The sequence below is a fragment of the Chlorocebus sabaeus genome, chromosome 16 (genome assembly GCF_047675955.1).
Source record: "Chlorocebus sabaeus isolate Y175 chromosome 16, mChlSab1.0.hap1, whole genome shotgun sequence".
Taxonomy (NCBI): domain Eukaryota; kingdom Metazoa; phylum Chordata; class Mammalia; order Primates; family Cercopithecidae; genus Chlorocebus; species Chlorocebus sabaeus.
In genome coordinates this window covers 77,529,005-77,546,419 of record NC_132919.1, presented here as the reverse complement: position 1 = coordinate 77,546,419, position 17,415 = coordinate 77,529,005, and the positions used below count along the sequence as shown (strand labels likewise).

Below are 17,415 nucleotides of genomic sequence, written 5' to 3'. Positions count from 1 at the left end.
CAGGTGAGCTACCAGACTCATTCCCCTACCTTCAGCATGATGGTAGCCAGCGACTGCTTGCAACTCTGGCTTGGGAGAAGAAACCAAACCAGGGCAGACAGTAGCAGCTGCAGGCCTGTCTGATCCCCGGGAGATGCTCTGGAGCTCAGCCACCTGTGCGGGACGGGCCGCAGCCTTCCGGATGGAGGCTCCCTTCCTTTCGTGATGGGTGGGCGATGCCTAGTTTCCTGCAGTCATTCCCCACATCAGATCCTCCTCTTTATAGTCAGGGCTGCCCAGCCGCAGACAGCACCAATAAGAGGCCCAGGCTTAGAAGAAGCCGGCGTGTCCAGAAGCTGGGGGGGGGTTCCCAGACCCAGAGCCACATTCCAGCCTTTCATCTAAGGGCAGCCGGGGTTGGGCTGACAGCACTGACTGATGTTTAGTGAGTTTCCCTGGAGGGTTCTCCCAGAGTTCCACCCACACGCAACGAAGGAGGTCTGTTCCCAGGAGGTTCTCTTAGCACATGGCCCGCCAGGGCTCAAAACTGGATTCCAGGGCACTCAGCACTGGGACCCAGGTCTCCCGGACTGCAGGGACCATGTAGCTGGGCAGGTGGTGGTGGGGAGAAGGTCACTTTGGCAGGTCTCCAGAGAGGAGCTCCAGGGCCCCCCAGGAAGGAGCAGTTTTGTCATCTTCAGCAAAGGGGGTGACGGTTTTTGTTCGGTGTAGTTCTGTCCCCTCCCGCCAGCAGTCAACTCCACCGGGACCCACTGTTTCCTGCTCCTGAGGTTGGCGACAGTGGCCTCTGATTATACTTGGAAATAAAACCCCCGTGTTTACATATTCATCGGGCTTTCCTCTCCCCTCTCCAATGGCCCTTCAGCGATGAGGCCTGCACCAGCGGCCAGCTGGTTGTCGCCAGCCGAGAGAGCCAGTACAAGGTCTTCCACTTCCACCACGGTGGCCTGGACAAGCTGTCCGACGTGTTCCAGCAGTGGAAATACTGCACCGAGATGCAGCTCAAAGACCAGGTAACCCAGCAGACTGCCCCAGACGCCCCACGGTTGACACTTCCCACCCCCCACGGGCCCCATCTCCCTCCTGGGTCCTGTGTTGGGTTCCGGGGCCCGGGGGCTTACGGGGTGTGACCCACGGTAGCTTTTGGCCTTCAGAGCAGCAACTTCAGGTTTGAAACCTGTGCCCAGGGCTTTCTGTAAAGTCAGTGCCCTGCACTTGAAAAATCGTGTTTTGACAAGACTTCCTGCCATATTTTGCTCAATCTACGTACAAATGTAATAAGAGCTCTTTAATTATCTGTTTAAGATACTGTATGTGCTTATTAGAAACAGGGCTGACTTTAAAATTCCCTTCCTTCCCACAGAGCCTCCTGCTGGCTTCCCTTATTACAGTAGCATGGCTTTTTTTCCCCCTACATTGAACAACCTTTGATTTTTGAATTAAATGTCAGCTGCAGTTTTGCCCTGGATTCGTGACTGCTCGCGGAGACAATCTGACAGGCTGGCTCCCTGCTCGCAGGACAGCGATCCCTTTGTATGTGGCCAATCACATGTAATTCATTGCAGGCCCTCCCGGCAGAGGGAAGTTAGGCCGAACGAGGCATTAATTCCGTTTTTGCGGCTGGGGTTGGAGAGAGTGGGGGGCGGCGGCACAGTGGGCGGGGAGGAGAGAGCCACAGAGGGAAACCGATTTTAAGATGAAGGTATTTTCATTTTAATTGCGCCTAATTACGCTCGCCATTTAGGGGTTTGTATGCAAGGGACGGCCCTTGCCCTCCTTTCAGAAGAGAGAGAGGCTTTTAATCCTGGGAAAAGCACCGCTGGCCTCTGAAGCCGCACGGCTGAGATCCTGACCTTTGCCCAGTTTTCCTCCCGTTTAGCAGGTCGCCCCCGATAAGACATGCATGCAGTTCTCCATCCGCCGCCCCAAGCTGCCGTCCTCCGAGACGCACCCCGAGGAGAGCATGTACAAGAGGCTCGGCGTCTCTGCCTGGCTCAACCACCTGAACGAGCTGGGCCAGGTGGAGGAGGAGTACAAGCTGCGGAAGGTGAGGTCTGAGCCCTCCCCGCTGCCCCGTGGAGAGCCGGCCGGGAACCGGGAACGAGCAAGAGGGAAGGAGGCCAGGGTCTGGCCGCCCGCCCGCACCCACGGGCCACCTCCTTGGGAGAGCCCCGTTTTCTTGTGTGAGGCTCTCTGTGAACACTCCGATAAAGCAATCAAAGCTGCTGCGTTGGAAAAAAAAAAACAAAAAAACCTCCCTCGAGGGTTTGGGGGGATACCGTGTCAGCCTGCATAGAAGGGTTTGCAGTGAAATGCAGCGTTTCCAAAACCAGGGATTAGGCCATGACGTGAGAACGACACGTTAATCTGAGCGCCACCCCAGGGGGGGCATTGACATTGAAATGAGCCGGGTTTGTGTCCTGTATGGGAATTGAAGACCACTGCTTTCCCCTTGTAAATATGTGCAAATTGCAGAGATCTGAATCCAGGCGCACCAAAGCCACCAAAACACACATCTCTGGGGATTTGGGGGTTCTTTGAGCTGCCCTGTTTTATCCCCTCCCCAACTTTTGCCGCTTCCTCCAGGCCATTTTCTTTGGCGGCATTGATGTGTCAATCCGGGGGGAGGTCTGGCCCTTCCTGCTGCGCTATTACAGCCACGAGTCCACGTCGGAGGAGCGGGAGGCGCTGCGGCTGCAGAAGCGAAAGGAGTACTCTGAGATCCAGCAGAAAAGGTAACCGCCGGGGCCAGCCCGGCCCACCCCGCCAAGCCGCAGAGGAAAATGTCATTTGAAAAGGCAATTTGAGGTGCAATTCAGCATTGATAATATGTTTCGTGACCCATAGTTTCTTTCAAAAATGGGTCTCCCAGGAACGTGAGTGATAGGGTGGGATAAGTGCAGTCATTAAACCAAGCACTCGGGCCTCGGAACTGCGGGGCTCGTTAGCTCACATGTCAAGGTTTTAGAATTCTCGTTCAACAGACTTAACTAGGCACTGATGTCCCACAGCTGAAGGCTGGGGCTGGGAGCAGGGCCTGGAGGGGTGAAGGCATCCGGAGACTCTGTCCCACTTGGGCTCTGCTAACCCAGGACTGGGGTCAGCTCTCTCTCCAGGAGGCTGGGACTGGGTGAAGCCACTGGGCTGTGCTCAGCTCCCCTCCAGAACACTGGGCCAGGGCCAAGACCTCATTACCCATTAGGCTGCAACTTGTTCTTCTCTTTGGTACGCTGGAGCCTGTGAGGCGGAGTTAATATCAGGGAGAGCCTTGGATACATGCCACCCATCCACCGCATTGGGGAGGGTCTGCAGCCGGCGGCAGCCACCCAGCTCCCATCCAGGGAACGGGGGTTGGGAGGGAGCGTGACTTCCTGGAATGTGTGCACCACGCGATGCCTCCGGGTGCCACCCACTGACCCGACTCGGTGGTTGGCTCCACACAGGCTCTCCATGACCCCTGAGGAGCACAGAGCGTTCTGGCGCAACGTGCAGTTCACTGTGGACAAAGACGTGGTCCGGACCGATCGGAACAACCAGTTCTTCCGGGGGGAAGACAATCCCAATGTGGAGAGCATGAGGTACTCCCTCCCCAGCCATCTGCAAGCCTGCAAGTCTCACGTGACCACCCTGGGAAGTGGATGAGCCCCCAGCGACTTTCTGCAGGGGCTCTCTTCCAGGTTCATAGGTCAAAGCCCCAGAAGTGAAGGATACGCTACTCATGGGCTACTTCAGTTGGCATCTCAGAGCCGTGGCATCCCAGGGAAGCCACCCAGGTCCCTGCCAGTGGGGCCCGCAGAGCCCCTCTATCCCCTGGGCACCACCAAGCCTGTCCTTGCTTGGCTCACACCAACCATGAACCAGCTTCCCCACGCACCCCTCCGTCTCCCCATGGGTGGTCCTGCAGTCATACAGCTGCACAGAGCCAGAGGCTAGCATCTCTGACATTCTACTGCAGCCTAGCAAATAATTGCACAAAATTAGCAGCCCACAGAAATATCCCTGCCAGCCCACCCCTTGTCACAGGCAGTCCACCCTTCAGAAAATCAGACCCATGTTCCCCCTTACCCCTGCTCTCAAGGTTCTGGGCCTAGACAGCAGCTAATAGCAGGCCATTACTTTTTTTTTTTTTTTTTTTTTTTTGAGACAGAGTCTTGCTCTGTCATCCAGACTGGAGTGCAGTGATGTGATCTCGGCTCACTGCAACCTCCACTTCCCGGGTTCAACCTATTCTCCTGTCTCAGCCTCCCTAGTAGTTGAGATTACAGGCGTGCACCCCATCATGCCTGGCTAAGTTTTGTATTTTTAGTAGAGACAGGGTTTCACCATGTTGGCCAGGCCAGTGTCGAACTCCTGACCTCAGGTGATCTGCCCACCTCGGCCTCCCAAAGTGCTGGGATTATAGGCATGAGTGACCATGCCCAGCCAGGCCATTACCTTTTGCAAAGCAAGGGTCTGTGTGTCTGGAACCTAAGCTTGGGCTCTGAAATGATGGCAGAGCTGCCTTCCACTGAGATGAAGGCAAGTGAGGGAAGGCGGGGTCTCCAGCTCGGGGTTCTGTGGGCTGGGCGGTGTGCTGTGGTGAGGGTCATCCCCACTTACCGCTGTCTCCACTGTCTCCCAGGAGAATCTTACTGAACTATGCCGTGTACAACCCTGCCGTCGGCTATTCCCAGGGGATGTCGGACCTGGTGGCACCCATCTTGGCCGAGGTCCTGGATGAATCAGACACCTTCTGGTGCTTTGTGGGTTTGATGCAGAACACAATCTTTGTCAGCTCCCCTCGGGACGAGGACATGGAGAAACAACTGGTGAGGCTCAGAGGACGGGTACCTCCGAGGGCATGTGGGGGCCCATGCTGCCTCTCCCCTTGTAACCAGGGTTGCCGTGGTGACGCGTGGCTTGGCTGCTATAGGTCAGTGGGCAGCGAAAACGCCAGGATAGGACTTGCCTGTGGGATATGGGTGACTTAGCCCTGGATCTCCGGGGCTGGCCCCCTGACTCCCTGCAGGTCCAGAGGCTGTGTTGTGTGGGCTACCCTGGTGGCCTCCCACCCCTGCATGTGACAACCTGGCCCAAGCTCCCTGGCTGGCAAGGAAGGGGAGGCACCATCACACCCAGCCCCCTCTGAGCTTTAGGAAATGGGCCCTCAGGTGTGTCTAAGCTGCTCCCCGCAGAAGTCAACACAGCCAGGGCTTCTGAGTGCGGACAGGAAGAGGAGGGGCTCCTGAAACTCCCTGAGGTCTCCGGGGCAGTCCTCACACCCCACCCCTTCCCTGGGGTGCCCAGCTGTCACATCTCCCGTCAAGTCCTCTTTAAAAGGACCAGCCCTATGTAGACCAGGAAGCACTGAATGTCGGTGGTGGGGCTGAGCCCAGCTGGGTAAGGCAGCACCAGAGGGCCAGTGTGTGGGACCGAGCCAGGGCACCTGCTCACTGTTCTCAGCACGCATCACCCATGTCTACCAAGTACCTGCCGGGTGCAGTCACCAGACATTCACCCTCCCGGCTGGACCAGGAAGCTGGCATTGTGAGCAGAGGACGCTGGGTGTTGGGGAACACTGCAGGAGGCGCCCGTGATAAGGACAAGAGGGCTTCTGCACTAGGGACAGCTCCAGGGTGTGTGGGGTCTGGCCATGAGTGTTGCTAAGGCTGGGCTGAGCAGAGCAGTCCTAGTGGTGGGACTGAGTGACCCGGTCTTCCTGGACCAGTAGTGAGGGAGGAGCGGATGGAGGGCCTTGAAGGCCAGGGACACAGGGTGTGTCTCATAGAACGAGGGTCCCCACTGCGCAGCCACAGAGCGTGTCTCAGAATGGGGGTCCCCGCCCCAGCACACTGAGTGTGTCTCATAGAATGGGGATCCCCACCCCCAGGCCACAAAGCGTGTCTCAGAATAGGGGTTCCCACCCCAGCACAATGAGCATGTCTCAGAATGGGGGTCCCCGCCCCAGCACACAGAGTGTGTCTTATAGAACGGGGGTCCCCACCCCCAGGCCACCGAGCATGTCTCATAGAATGGGATGCCCGCTCCCAGGTCCGGGACTGGCGCTGGTCCGTGGGCTGTTAGGAACCGGCCGCACAGCAGGAAGTGAGTGGAGGATGGGCCAGCGAGCATCCCCGCCTGGGCTCCACCTCCCGTCCAATCAGCGGCCACATTAGATTCCCACAGAAGCTCGAACCCAAGAACCCTTTGTGAACTGTGCATGTGAAGGATCTAGGTTGTGCGATGCTTATGAGAATCTAATGCCTGATGATATGAGGGGGAGCAGTTTCAACCCGAAACCATTCACACTACCTTGTCTGTGGAAAAATTGTCTTCCAGGAAACGGGTTCCTAGTGCCAAAAAGGTAGGGGACCACTGCCGTAGACTGACTATTAATGGGTCGTTGATGGCAGGCTGGGAGGGTTGAAGCCAACAGAGAGAATTTAAAGGCAAAGGAGCCCAAGCAGGGAGGTGCAGGCACCTGCACAGGGGGTGGGAGTGGAGCGTCTGCAAGGGGGTCATCCACATGAGTGGGCTCGACCCGGCTGCAGGCCACAGGGCGGACGGCTGGCCGCACATCTTCAGCGCAGTCTCCCATGGGAACAATGGGCCACCTGTGTGGGAAGGGGGCATGTCGCCCTGAGCCCTGCCCCAGGATCCCCCCAGCTGTGACCTAACTCCACCTGGGCCGGGGGGCTGACCCCAGCCGAGCCTGCTCACTCTGCATCAACGGGTGGGTGTGACGTCAGGCGTCCACATTGCCTGGGGAGGCAGTTACAGTGTCCAACGCCATTCGCCCCTGACGGCTCATGGCAGCACATGGCCGGGTGACTCATTGACTGCTGGAGATTGATTTTCCAGCGACATTGATGAAGTCAGTGGCGTGGGCCCGGGTGCTGCCAGAAATAGCCCCAATCTTGTTCCACGTCACTGGGAGGAGGTGACCTTAATGGCAGGAATCGAGCATCCTGGGGCTCAGACACGTCCCCTTCCTGCCCTAAATCAGTTCTGGAAGATGAAAGATCTGGGTGAGCATAGCTGAAGAGGGGTGGGGGCGCTCCCTGGATGATCCGCTCACCTCACCAGGAGGGGTGGATGTGGGAAACAGCCCCCAAGTGTCCACTGAGAGTGGGGAGCCTTCTTGGCCATGGAGCGGCTGCCCAGCATCCCGCCACTCCAGGGAACAATGCTCTGCCTCACTCTGGGCCATGCCACAGCCTCCGGAACAGTCAAATCTGGGAGGAACTGGCAGAGGCAGGTGTGAACCGATTCCAGTGGTGGAATAAAGCATTGGGGGGCAGGCATGTGCAGCAGGTAGAGGCCCCTGGCTGTGCTTTTCCAGGTTGGGGTGGCCCGGGGAAGGGCCCCAGTGGGAGTGGGCTCCCTGGGCAGCAGGCTTGCATGGGACTAGGGCTAACTAACGCATGCTGGCCTCGCCCCCAGCTATACCTTCGGGAGCTGCTGCGGCTGACACACGTGCGCTTCTACCAGCACCTGGTCTCGCTGGGTGAGGACGGCCTGCAGATGCTCTTCTGCCACCGCTGGCTCCTGCTGTGCTTCAAGCGGGAGTTCCCCGAGGCTGAAGCACTGCGGATCTGGGAAGCCTGCTGGGCCCACTACCAGGTGCGCCAGGGCAGGGGCCAGGGCCGGGGAGGTTGGGACCATGGCCCCTGAACCACCATGGCCACCCTGCCTGCTGCCCCTGTCTGCCTCACTGCCCCCACCCACAGCCACACATTAGTCCCCCATATGGCGACTGCCTTCCCGTCCCACGTGGCTGGCTTCAGACCTTGCAGCTCGCCTCCCCAGTCACTGAAATCGATGCAAATTGCCCGCTGACTGCACTCATTACCACTTTCTGGGGCTGAGCTCCCTCCTGTCACAACCAATCAGTGTGAGTGACACTGTCGGGGGCCTACGCTAGACCACAGCAGCCCAGGATGCCGGTACCCAGGACCGTGAGCCAGCACCGCCCTGCCCCCTCGGGACCGCCCTGCCACGAGGGACAAGGACCAACTCACCCGTCACCCTCCTGTGCAGAGAAAGGGCCTGAGATTCCCACTTCCCTGTCGGCCCCTCCAGAGGGCTCCAATCAGTGATACCGACTTCCTCTCTCCGTCCACCGTCACCAGCATCTTCTCAGCAAATTCCCCTTGGAGCACAGCACTGGCTATGTCACATGGCCTTAACGCCCAAATTAGGGACAAGCTGGAGATGTCAAAAGATAAGCAAGTCTTTTTGAATCCATCAGCCTTTAAAAAAAAAAAAACTCACATTGATGCATCCAGGAGGGCTGGACCCTTTTGCAGGAGCAGGCTCCCTCCACCACGGCAGCTCCAGCAGCCTCCATCAGAGAACCCTGAAGATGCAGGGAAACACCCATCTGCTGGAAGACATTTGCGTCAGCGTCTCCCGTCCTCGCTCACACTGCAGGGAGCTGATGTCTGATGAAAGAGAGTCTGAAGCCACGGAGTGCCGGTGCCACACGCCGCCTTTGCATGCATTCGTTGGCTCGCCCTGGCCCGGGTCTAGGTTTCCTTCCTGGCTTAGCCTGCTGGACGTGGACGTGCAGGGTGGACGGTCTGCATTAATAAAGGGAAGCACAGCATGGATGGTCTGAGACGCCTCATTCCCACCACCCCCAGAGAAAAAAATCGTGCCTCATTGCATGTTTTCCCAGTGGCAAATTTGCCGCCCTCATTCCTTTATGTTCAGGCTGATGTCACATGTGAACTCAGGGCGTGGCCCAGCAGACAGGGCCCTTTCCCACGGGCACCTACTATGTCCCGAGTGTAATGAGATCTAGTCGGAATTCCAGCGGGAGGCCCATGTGACGTGGGATCTCTGCTGGCTGCTGTTTTGTTGGAATCTACAAAGCACGTTTCTGTTGTTTTCAGACTGTGGGCTCGATTTAGCCACAGTCGGTCCCATCCCTCAATCAATTTGGTAGTCTTACGGGGTGGGGGTGCGCTGCTAGTGAGCTGGGAGTGAGCTCCGTGGAATGAGAAGGTTGCCGCCAGGTGAGGTCTTTAACTGTTCAGTGACCCCTGAGCGAGAAAAGGCCTTTGATGCTGTCCATCCGCTGCCAGCGTGTGGTGGGGCTGGACGGCCCTACGCCCTGCCTGTCCTGGGAACTGAAATCCGCCTGTACTGTACAGGCTGTGGAGATCGTGCCCTCCCTCTCCCTCCCCACATTCCTCTCCCAGAGAAGCTGGGCGTCCACCTTCCTGCAACCCCTCCACTGTGTCTCGCACCAGCCACAGTTCAAATCGCTGCAAAAGGATCCGTCAGAGCCAAAACAAGACCGTCCCAGATTAGTTCAGAGGAAGCAGCCGGGCAGCCTGGTGCATGGTCTCTCCAGGAGCAGGCTGGGGCGTGGGAGTCGCCTGTAGCCTCTGCCCTCATGGTGTACTCTGCTTAGCCTGGGCTGGGGACACCGTTCCGTCTGGTTTGTGTGGTCGACGTCAGGAGACTAAACATGGACTTCCCAGTGCCCCCGTCCTTCCTGTGCCTCCGGAAGTGCGTGTGCATCAAAGGTGGCGTGCCTTGAGGCGTCCAGGCCGGAGAGCACACAGGATGCAGCCGTCAGGACCCGGCGTGGGCTTCCTGCTGTGCACAGCGCATTGCTGGCAGGCCCCGTGGGGCGGTCTTTAAAGGGAGGGCTGCGGAGTCCTCAAAGGGCGCCCAAAAAGAGGCTCAAGGACAGCGCGATCATTTCAGCCACCCCATGGGTGAGCTGCTGTGCCCGCTCTGTTAGGATCTTCCCACTTTTCTAGCCACAAACCCTAGAGTCATCTCTGGGGCATGATTTGGGGGCTGTGGCCTGGAACCAGGAGGATAGGCTGACCCGTGGCTGGCTGCCGGAGGCACATTCCACGACCCACTGGAGTGAGTTCTGACCCAGCCTTCCACACACACCGTTGCTCAGGACCGTTACAAATGAGTCCTCCCCATAAGCGCAGGCCAGGCCTTCTGAGGAAGGCGCCCCCCCCACCGCCCCGCCGCCGTCATGGAGACCACCCACATTGCCCCCCAGGGCAGCAGCCCCCCAGGAGAGCAGCAGCAGCCCGTGGGGCTGAGCTCAGCGTCATCCCCTGTGGATGTCACAGCAGCCTGGGCATGCGGGTACTGGGATGGACCCCGTGTGCGGGTGGGGAAATTTAGGGCCGAAGAGGCGATGCAGCTCGCCCAGGGCCACATGGCCCCCGAGCTGGGCTGTGAGCCCAGACACCTCGCCCTGGAGCTCTCGCTCGCACCCTGGCACTCAGTTTCCTCCTGAGTGCAGGGCCGGGGGCTCGGTCAGAGCCTGTGTCTGAACTCCACCCCCCTCCCCAGACGGACTACTTCCACCTTTTCATCTGCGTGGCCATCGTGGCCATCTACGGGGATGATGTCATCGAGCAGCAGCTGGCCACGGACCAGATGCTCCTGCACTTCGGAAACCTGGCCATGCACATGAACGGAGAGCTCGTTCTCCGGAAGGTGAGGCTGCCCCAGACGTGGGCCCCGCCCCCAGAGCCCCATTCCCACCATGGCCCCCCAGCACGTGCCCTGCCCCCACCCGTAGCACTGGGGGCTCCCTGCCAAGGCCTCGCAGTCAGCACCTGTCTTGGCCTGGCTGTGTCACCTCGGCTGTCCCCTCACTTTCCTGGGGTGCCAGCCCTGACACAGGAGCCTCGCTTGCTGGCTGAGGAGGGAACGGATTCCCCGGGGCTGACGGACAGGACAGGTACAACCCAGAGCTAGGAACCCTGAGAAGGAGGCTGGACCCAGGGGCAGGGTAGCCAGAATACTGGAGGCCTTGGGCTTTGGCCCCCTCCCCCACTTCCTAGACTCCTCCTGGAGATGCTGCCTGTTAGCTCTGTGGTTGTCCTCAGGGCAGTGAGGGGGCATCCTGAGGTCAGTGGTGCCCCCCGGCACAGGACGCAGATGCTACAGGAGCTGAGAGGCTGCTGGGAGTGGGGGGGGGGGGCGGAGCAAGGTGCGGGGGGAAAGAGAGGGGTGCTGCCAAAGGGACAGGTGGGCTTGGCTGGGCGCGGCCCGGCCCTGTGCTGGTGTTGGTCCTGTTCACTCTCCCGATGAAGCCCTTTCAGGGACCTTCCTCACCTGGAGCCACCTGTGAGCACAGCCCAAGCGCCTTGTGGGTCCTGTCACTGCAGCCACCTAAGACCCAGGGCCCGTGGTGCCAGTGATGGTGGGAGATGCAGGCAGAGCCCTCAGCCCAGGACTCAATGAGCCCCCAAGGTGCAGGCCGTTGCTGCTGTTGCTCTTTGTTGGCCACTCCCACGGGGACCCTAGGCTGCCAGGCTGTCCCCCGGCCCCTCCTCACCCCTGTCCTCTCTCTGCAGGCGAGGAGTTTGCTGTACCAGTTCCGCCTCCTGCCCCGGATCCCCTGCAGCCTGCACGATCTGTGTAAGCTGTGCGGGACAGGCATGTGGGACAGCGGCTATATGCCCGCGGTGGAGTGCACCGGCCACCATCCAGGCTCGGAGAGCTGTCCCTATGGGGGCACGGTGGAGATGCCTTCCCCCAAGCCCCTGAGGGAAGGCAAGAAGGGCCCAAAGACGCCGCAGGACGGCTTCGGCTTCCGCAGATAGGTTGGCCCCCGGCACTGGACAGGGGTTGAGGGGACCTCCCCAGAGGCCCCGGGCACGGGAGGGGGTGGGGCTGGGCATGAAGGGGACCGGGGATGGTAGAAACCTAAGGAAAATGCTTTTGGGCAACTTGAGAGGAACCTTTTCATACTAACGACAAAATTAGAGTCCGGAAGTGACAGAAGTCAGACCTACAGCCACCCAGAGGGAAGTCAGCTCCTGAAACGCTGCAGTGGAACGCGTGGCCACCGCACCTGAGACGCAGGCTGGCTGGGCTCTCCTGCTGGCTGCCCTGGAGGATTTCAACACGTCCCAGGATTTGCTCCAGCCTCACGGGCAGCCAGACAGCATCACCAGGCAATGAGGAAAGCAGAGACAGGAGAGGAAGGCCTCACTCACCCACTGCATTGAGGGCTGCAGAACAGAGCGGGGTCCTGTCCAGGGCCGGAGACATCTTTGCAAGCCAGACACACTTCCTCATGAGACCTCGTTCTCTCGGAGTGAGCCAAACACACTTCCCAAAGCTTCCCCAGCCACAGCTGGGATGCTGATGGAAAGACATCTGCCATAAAAAAAAAAAAAAGATAAAGATAAAAAGCTCAACCCATATGGGGATAGAGAGGTGGAAGAGCAGTCAGGTTTGAGGAGCTGGGGCTTGTAATGGTCATCCATTTAAACATTTCGTCCTCCTGGTACACGAAGGGAACTCCCTGCCCAGGAGCCTGAGCCTCAGGCTGTTGGAGAAGCATCCGATGTCTCTTTCTTAGCTGGGGGTCTTCTACGTGAGGTTCCTTGGCGTTGTTTAAGGTCAGCTCCACCAAATACAGCAACCAGCTGGGGTTTGCATGGGTTGATGTGTGCGTGTGTCCCTGCGTGCGTGCATGCATGCGGGTTTGTGTTTGCAGGGTCCTCTGACGATGATCTACTTTGTCCCAGGGACACGGTAGTATATTAGCTGACCAACCAGGGCAAGGACACCTGGAAATAGTTAGACTCTTCCACTTTCCTGCAGGACCTGTGAACTCAGATGTGTAAGTCAGCTTCTCAGGTGATCGGACATGAGAGCGACCAGTGAAGGAGTCAGCACTCAGGGCTCTCTGCCTTCTATGTGGGAATGAGGTCTTCCCAACAGACTCTCCCTACTCCAAAAGATTGTCTATCAGTTGCTCCTTCTGGGGTTTAGAGATGGACAGACAAGGGCGTGGGATCTGATCTATGCTGTGAGAGTTCCCTCCCAGCCAGCTTAGAAGTGTCGAGCCATCTGCACAGAAAGCCACTCCTTCAGCAAGAAGACCAAATCACTCCTGAAATCCTCCGTCGCGTCCTTCTGGGGAGAAAAGCCCTTGATGTGCTGAGAACCATCATGGGGACCAGGACCGAGGGCTTCTTCCCACTCGAAGCTTTTCTCCCTGGAGGGTGGGCACTGCTGGGCCATGCCACTTCAAAGCAGTGTTTCTCAGCAGGAAAGAGGAGGTCACCACTCCTCCTCCTTCTCAGCTTCTCTTTTCTCCATGAACCCAGGTTCTCCAGCAGGCACTTCCAAGTTCCCAGGTCTGTCTGCCCAAGAGCCTTTTGGGGAGTCAGTGCCCCCGTCCTGGGGTACCGACCATTTCTGTCTAGCAGTAGGGGGTCCTGCAGTGGGAGTAGGGGGGGCTTCTCATCCACGTTGCTTCTGCGAAGTGAGGGTTGCCTTTGTGGGCTAGGGCGGTGGTTGGAACTTCTGCCCTGACCCTCCGCTAGAAACCAGTTATATCCATTGCCACAGCAATACTGTGTAACAAATCCCCCAATGCTCCGTGGCCTGCAACAATCAGCACTGATCTAGAGCAGGAGTCAGCAGTTTGGGGTGGGGTGATTCTTCTGGTCTAGGCTGAGCTTGCGTGTTTAGGGCCAGTGGGCTGTTAAGTCCCAGGGGCTGCTTATGGTGCAGAGGTCAGACCTGGCCATGCTCTGTGGTCTGTTGCATCCCTCCCGCAGGCCAGCTATGGCAGAGCCAAAGGCAAGGAGGGAGAGACGGCAAGTGCCTTTCCAAGCCTTGGCCGACACCGCACCTGCAGCCCTCCCCCTGGCCACAGCAAATCACGTGGCTGGGCTCAGCATTAAGGGGTGGGGGACGGACCTGCCACTTTAGCGTCCCCTCTGCACAGTCGGGTGGCAGTAGGCTGAGAATTTGGAGAGCTGAAGAACTGGGACTCTGGAGAGTCTGTGTCCTAATAATGCCTGCTTTGGAGCACTCCTTCCCCACTCACCCTCTCCAGGAGAACAGCATCCCTGATCCTAGCATTTCACTAGATACCTCGTGCCTTTGAGCTGCTGTGTTTGGGAGGGAGGAAGAGGGCAGGCAGGTCCAGGGCTCCCCTCACTTAGGAAGGTCCTAGTAGAAGGCATTCCTTCTGAGCCTCCTGGCCCAACAGCTTCTCACTCCTGCTGCTCCCCAAGACTTGACCCAGACCAGTCAGCTGCATCTCTGCACCAAGTACCACCCCCGCCATGCACTGCTCGCACCTCACGCTCCGCATGGGCTGGCCGGGACCCCAGTGAGGTCTGCACCTCTCCCACCAGCCAGGACCTCGGAAGCCGTGACCTGGATGTTCAGGGCTTGGTGGAGGAGACGCTGCTCCGGGGGGATGGAGAAGCCCCGCCCCTCCGCAACTCCCTTAATCTGGATGCAATTAGAGGAAACCAGCCAAAAACCCTGCGGCAGCTGTTGCCCCGGGATTATTCCCAGCCAGCGAGAGGCATTAGGGCGATAATTCAGTCATTAGACTTCTAGCCTTCCCACCGCCAGAACATGCAAATAGGGGATAATCAGCCCTGCACGGCCATCCTCAGCAATGCTGCTTATTTAACCCATTTTTTAAAATGACACTTAATGTTATTGGCTGGCGTACGTGTGTGCGCATACTTAAAAGTTGACGCGTGCTACGGCCCTGCTGCTAATGTCTGTGCTGACAGCGTTACCCGACATTGCTCAGGGCCTCTGGGAAGAGAGGGCACCTTTGATGTGGGCGTGCTGGCACCCGAGAGGCCGCGTGGTCAGGCTCGATGCTTGCCGGCTCTGGAAGGTCCGGCCAGGGTTGGGGGGTCGGGTGAGCGCTCAGAGAGATCTGGGGAGGAAGCGAGGAGCCTGGTGTCCTCACCAGGTGCAGAGGGGAATTGTGTTCTGCTCCAGAAGGTTCTGACTCAAGTCTCCGCCCCTAGGACTCAGAACTCACAAGTCATGGACCAAGTACGGAGGGAGGGAGGGCCCCAGCCCACCCCTGCAGAGGAGGAGGAGGGTCTGAAGGTGGGAGGGGCAGCTCCATGAGCAGCCACTGTTCCTGACCAACCAAAGTGTTGGGCGCCGGGCGCCCGGGGAGGTTTCCATGTCCAGGAGGGAGAGGACCTCCACCCTTTGACCTTTCAGTTTTCCGTAGCAGCCCAGTCTGAAGCTCTGCAGGGGCGGGCAGGGCATCAGGACAAGATGAAGATGCTGGTTCTGGAACCAGGCCTCCCCTTGGGCTAAGGGGCAGTGGTTGGCAGAGGTTGCCCAGCTCTTTTGGAGGCCACTGGGAATAGAGGTGGGGTGGCAACAGGAAATGGGGTGCGGGCTGTAGACCACAGTGGGTGGGGTGGTGCTTCCGTTCCTGTAAGGCCCGCCCCCCGAGCCCCCTCATCTGCTTCTTGTTTGGCAGAAAGAGCTCTGGGGCACAGCCACTTGATGATGGGAATCTGCTCACGCCATGCCCTCTGGGGAAGGAAATCTTGCTCCTTGTGCAGCCTCTCCTTTCCCCTGTGGGGGTGCTGGGGGTGCCAGGGCTCCACCCCCGGCTCGCTGGGCAGAGGGAAGGAAGCACCTCCCTGTATGCTCTGCAGAGGCCCCTGCAAGTCACTTTGCCTCAGAGGAAGGAGGAGAGGTCCCCTGGGAACACACACACACACACACACACACACACACACACACACACGTGCAGGGGTGCAGCCTAGGTCAGTGGGACCAGGACTAGCTACCCAGGTGGGCCTGCCCCATTCTTGGAGTCCCTGGGGAATGAGCCTCGGGATCCACTTCGTCCCCTGTTTCTAAGCCAGGCTGCATGGCCATTCCCGGGTATGAAAGCCTTCTGTCCTGTCTCCAGGCAGAGGGAACTGCCCCCAAACTAGAAAGCTAATTTCCCCTGAAGGTTCGTGAAGCCAGAGGCATGCCCTTGGGGGCTGGTCGGGGGTGGTGGGGCCGGGGTGAGAGGCGGTGCTGTGGAAGGGGCCTGGCCCCTGCTGCCTGCGACTCTCCCCGGGTGTGCGGCCTTCTGCCTCCTTCAGGCTCAGTTTCCAGCCTGTAACGAGAACAACGATGCCTGCCTGCCCAGGCCACCTCCTGGGACTGCAGTGGGGACTCTTAAGTGTAAAACTGTCATGAGGATGGTTTATGAAGTCCCAGGGACCACACCTGCACTCAGGGAAGAGACCGCTGACCTCAGCCATCAGCCGTGTGCATCGTGAGGGGCAGCGAGCTCAGGATGGAGAGCTGTCCCCTGGTTCGGAGTCAGCACACCTGCACTCCCTTCCACACATCCACCCAGCTGTGTGTCCTCCACCAAGGGCGAGCCTCTCCGTGACTCTTCTGTAAAATACACCCCGTTTTGCCCACTCGTGCCATGAGACACATCCTCAGCCATCCTGCCAGGCACGTGTGAGTGAATGCATGTGCAAAGCTCTCCACCAGAAGGGTGGTGTGGGCCCTGCAGGTCCTACCCCTCGGCCTTGAAGCTCCCTCAGGCTGCGGACTCTGGCCTCCTGGGTCTGAACATTAGAACCGGGAAAGGGATGTCCCTGGGCAGAGCCAGGGGTGCAAACAGCCTTCAGCCGTCTGGCCTTTTAAGTATTTTGTGTTGCGTTTCCAGGTAGGAAGGTAGCATTTCAAGTTCAAAGAGAGATCGAGTCATGCAGCCATCTTTCCTCCAGCACTTTTGGGGTAAGAAGGACAGTTTTCTTATGGTTTAGGAGAAATTTTCATGAAATTTCCACCATTACCAATAGATTACTGATGTCCATGGCAAGTGATCTGTTCTTGGTATTTTGTTTTGTTTTGGTTTGGTTTTTAAAATAATCGCCCATTGGTCAGGCCCAGGACTTGTCACCATGAGCTCTAACAGCCACGGCCCCAACAATGCTTCCGGCTCTCATGGATTCCACAGCAAATAAAACTGTCCTGAAAACAGATGCACGCTGTACAGTGCCTCTAGAAGGTCCGGTGGGACTTGCTGGCTCAAAGCACGGCAGGCTCTGTGCTGGGCAGAGGGCCCCGTGGCAGCCCAAGGGCAGCCTGCAGACTCCAGTGTGCCCTGCTTCTCCCGTGTTCCGAGAGGGAGGAGGGGAAGGTGTAAAAGAGCTGGATGGGGGCTGTGGGGACGGAGGGTCCCGGGAGGCTGGCCAGGGACTCAGCAAGCGCCCGCTCTAGCAGGCCTTGCCCTCTGGGCTGTGGTTGGACAGCACTAGGCCTGCAGGGTGGGCTGCGAGGAGGAAGAGCAGCTCTGGACCCCGGGTCCCAGCAGGTAGCGATGGGAGAATTGACGAGTGCTCGCGGGGTCTCACACGGGAAAGGACCAGTTAACTCTGAGCAACTGGGAGCCTCACTCCCGCCCCAGTGCCTGGAAACACAAACAGCATTTTATGGCACCTTGGCTGCCAGGGCTCTGGTTTCAGGAAAAGCCTCAGTGTTGCATTTGTGAATTTTTAAGGAGGCAAACAAGGTGAATTTGACCTTGCTAGGAGTGGGAGTTAGGGAACGTTCAGGCTGCCCCACCAAGGCCTTGGAGCCGTGCAGCAGGGGTCAGGGGAGGGATGGGCAAAGGCGGGTTGACCCATG

The 17,415-nt window shown here is 58.6% G+C and overlaps 1 protein-coding gene across 5 annotated transcripts in view; it reads left to right on the top strand.

The window, feature by feature from the left end:
• TBC1D16 (TBC1 domain family member 16) overlaps window positions 1-16,769 on the top strand; it is a 101,202-nt gene extending 84,433 nt beyond the window's left edge. Inside the window, exons 5-13 of one of the 5 annotated variants that reach the window (XM_037993235.2) lie at window positions 866-1,013; window positions 1,880-2,047; window positions 2,587-2,735; window positions 3,444-3,578; window positions 4,622-4,808; window positions 7,423-7,602; window positions 10,315-10,461; window positions 11,328-11,576; window positions 11,740-16,769. In XM_037993235.2, coding sequence (XP_037849163.1) covers window positions 866-1,013; window positions 1,880-2,047; window positions 2,587-2,735; window positions 3,444-3,578; window positions 4,622-4,808; window positions 7,423-7,602; window positions 10,315-10,461; window positions 11,328-11,576 — 1,363 coding nt within the window. In that variant the 3' untranslated portion in view covers window positions 11,740-16,769. Of the gene's footprint in view, window positions 1-865; window positions 1,014-1,879; window positions 2,048-2,586; window positions 2,736-3,443; window positions 3,579-4,621; window positions 4,809-7,422; window positions 7,603-7,872; window positions 8,590-10,314; window positions 10,462-11,327 lie in introns of those variants that run through there. The other 4 variants (XM_008013163.3, XM_073005462.1, XM_008013164.3 and 1 more) reach the window with 4 other exon arrangements.
• The last annotated feature ends 646 nt before the right edge of the window (window positions 16,770-17,415 follow it).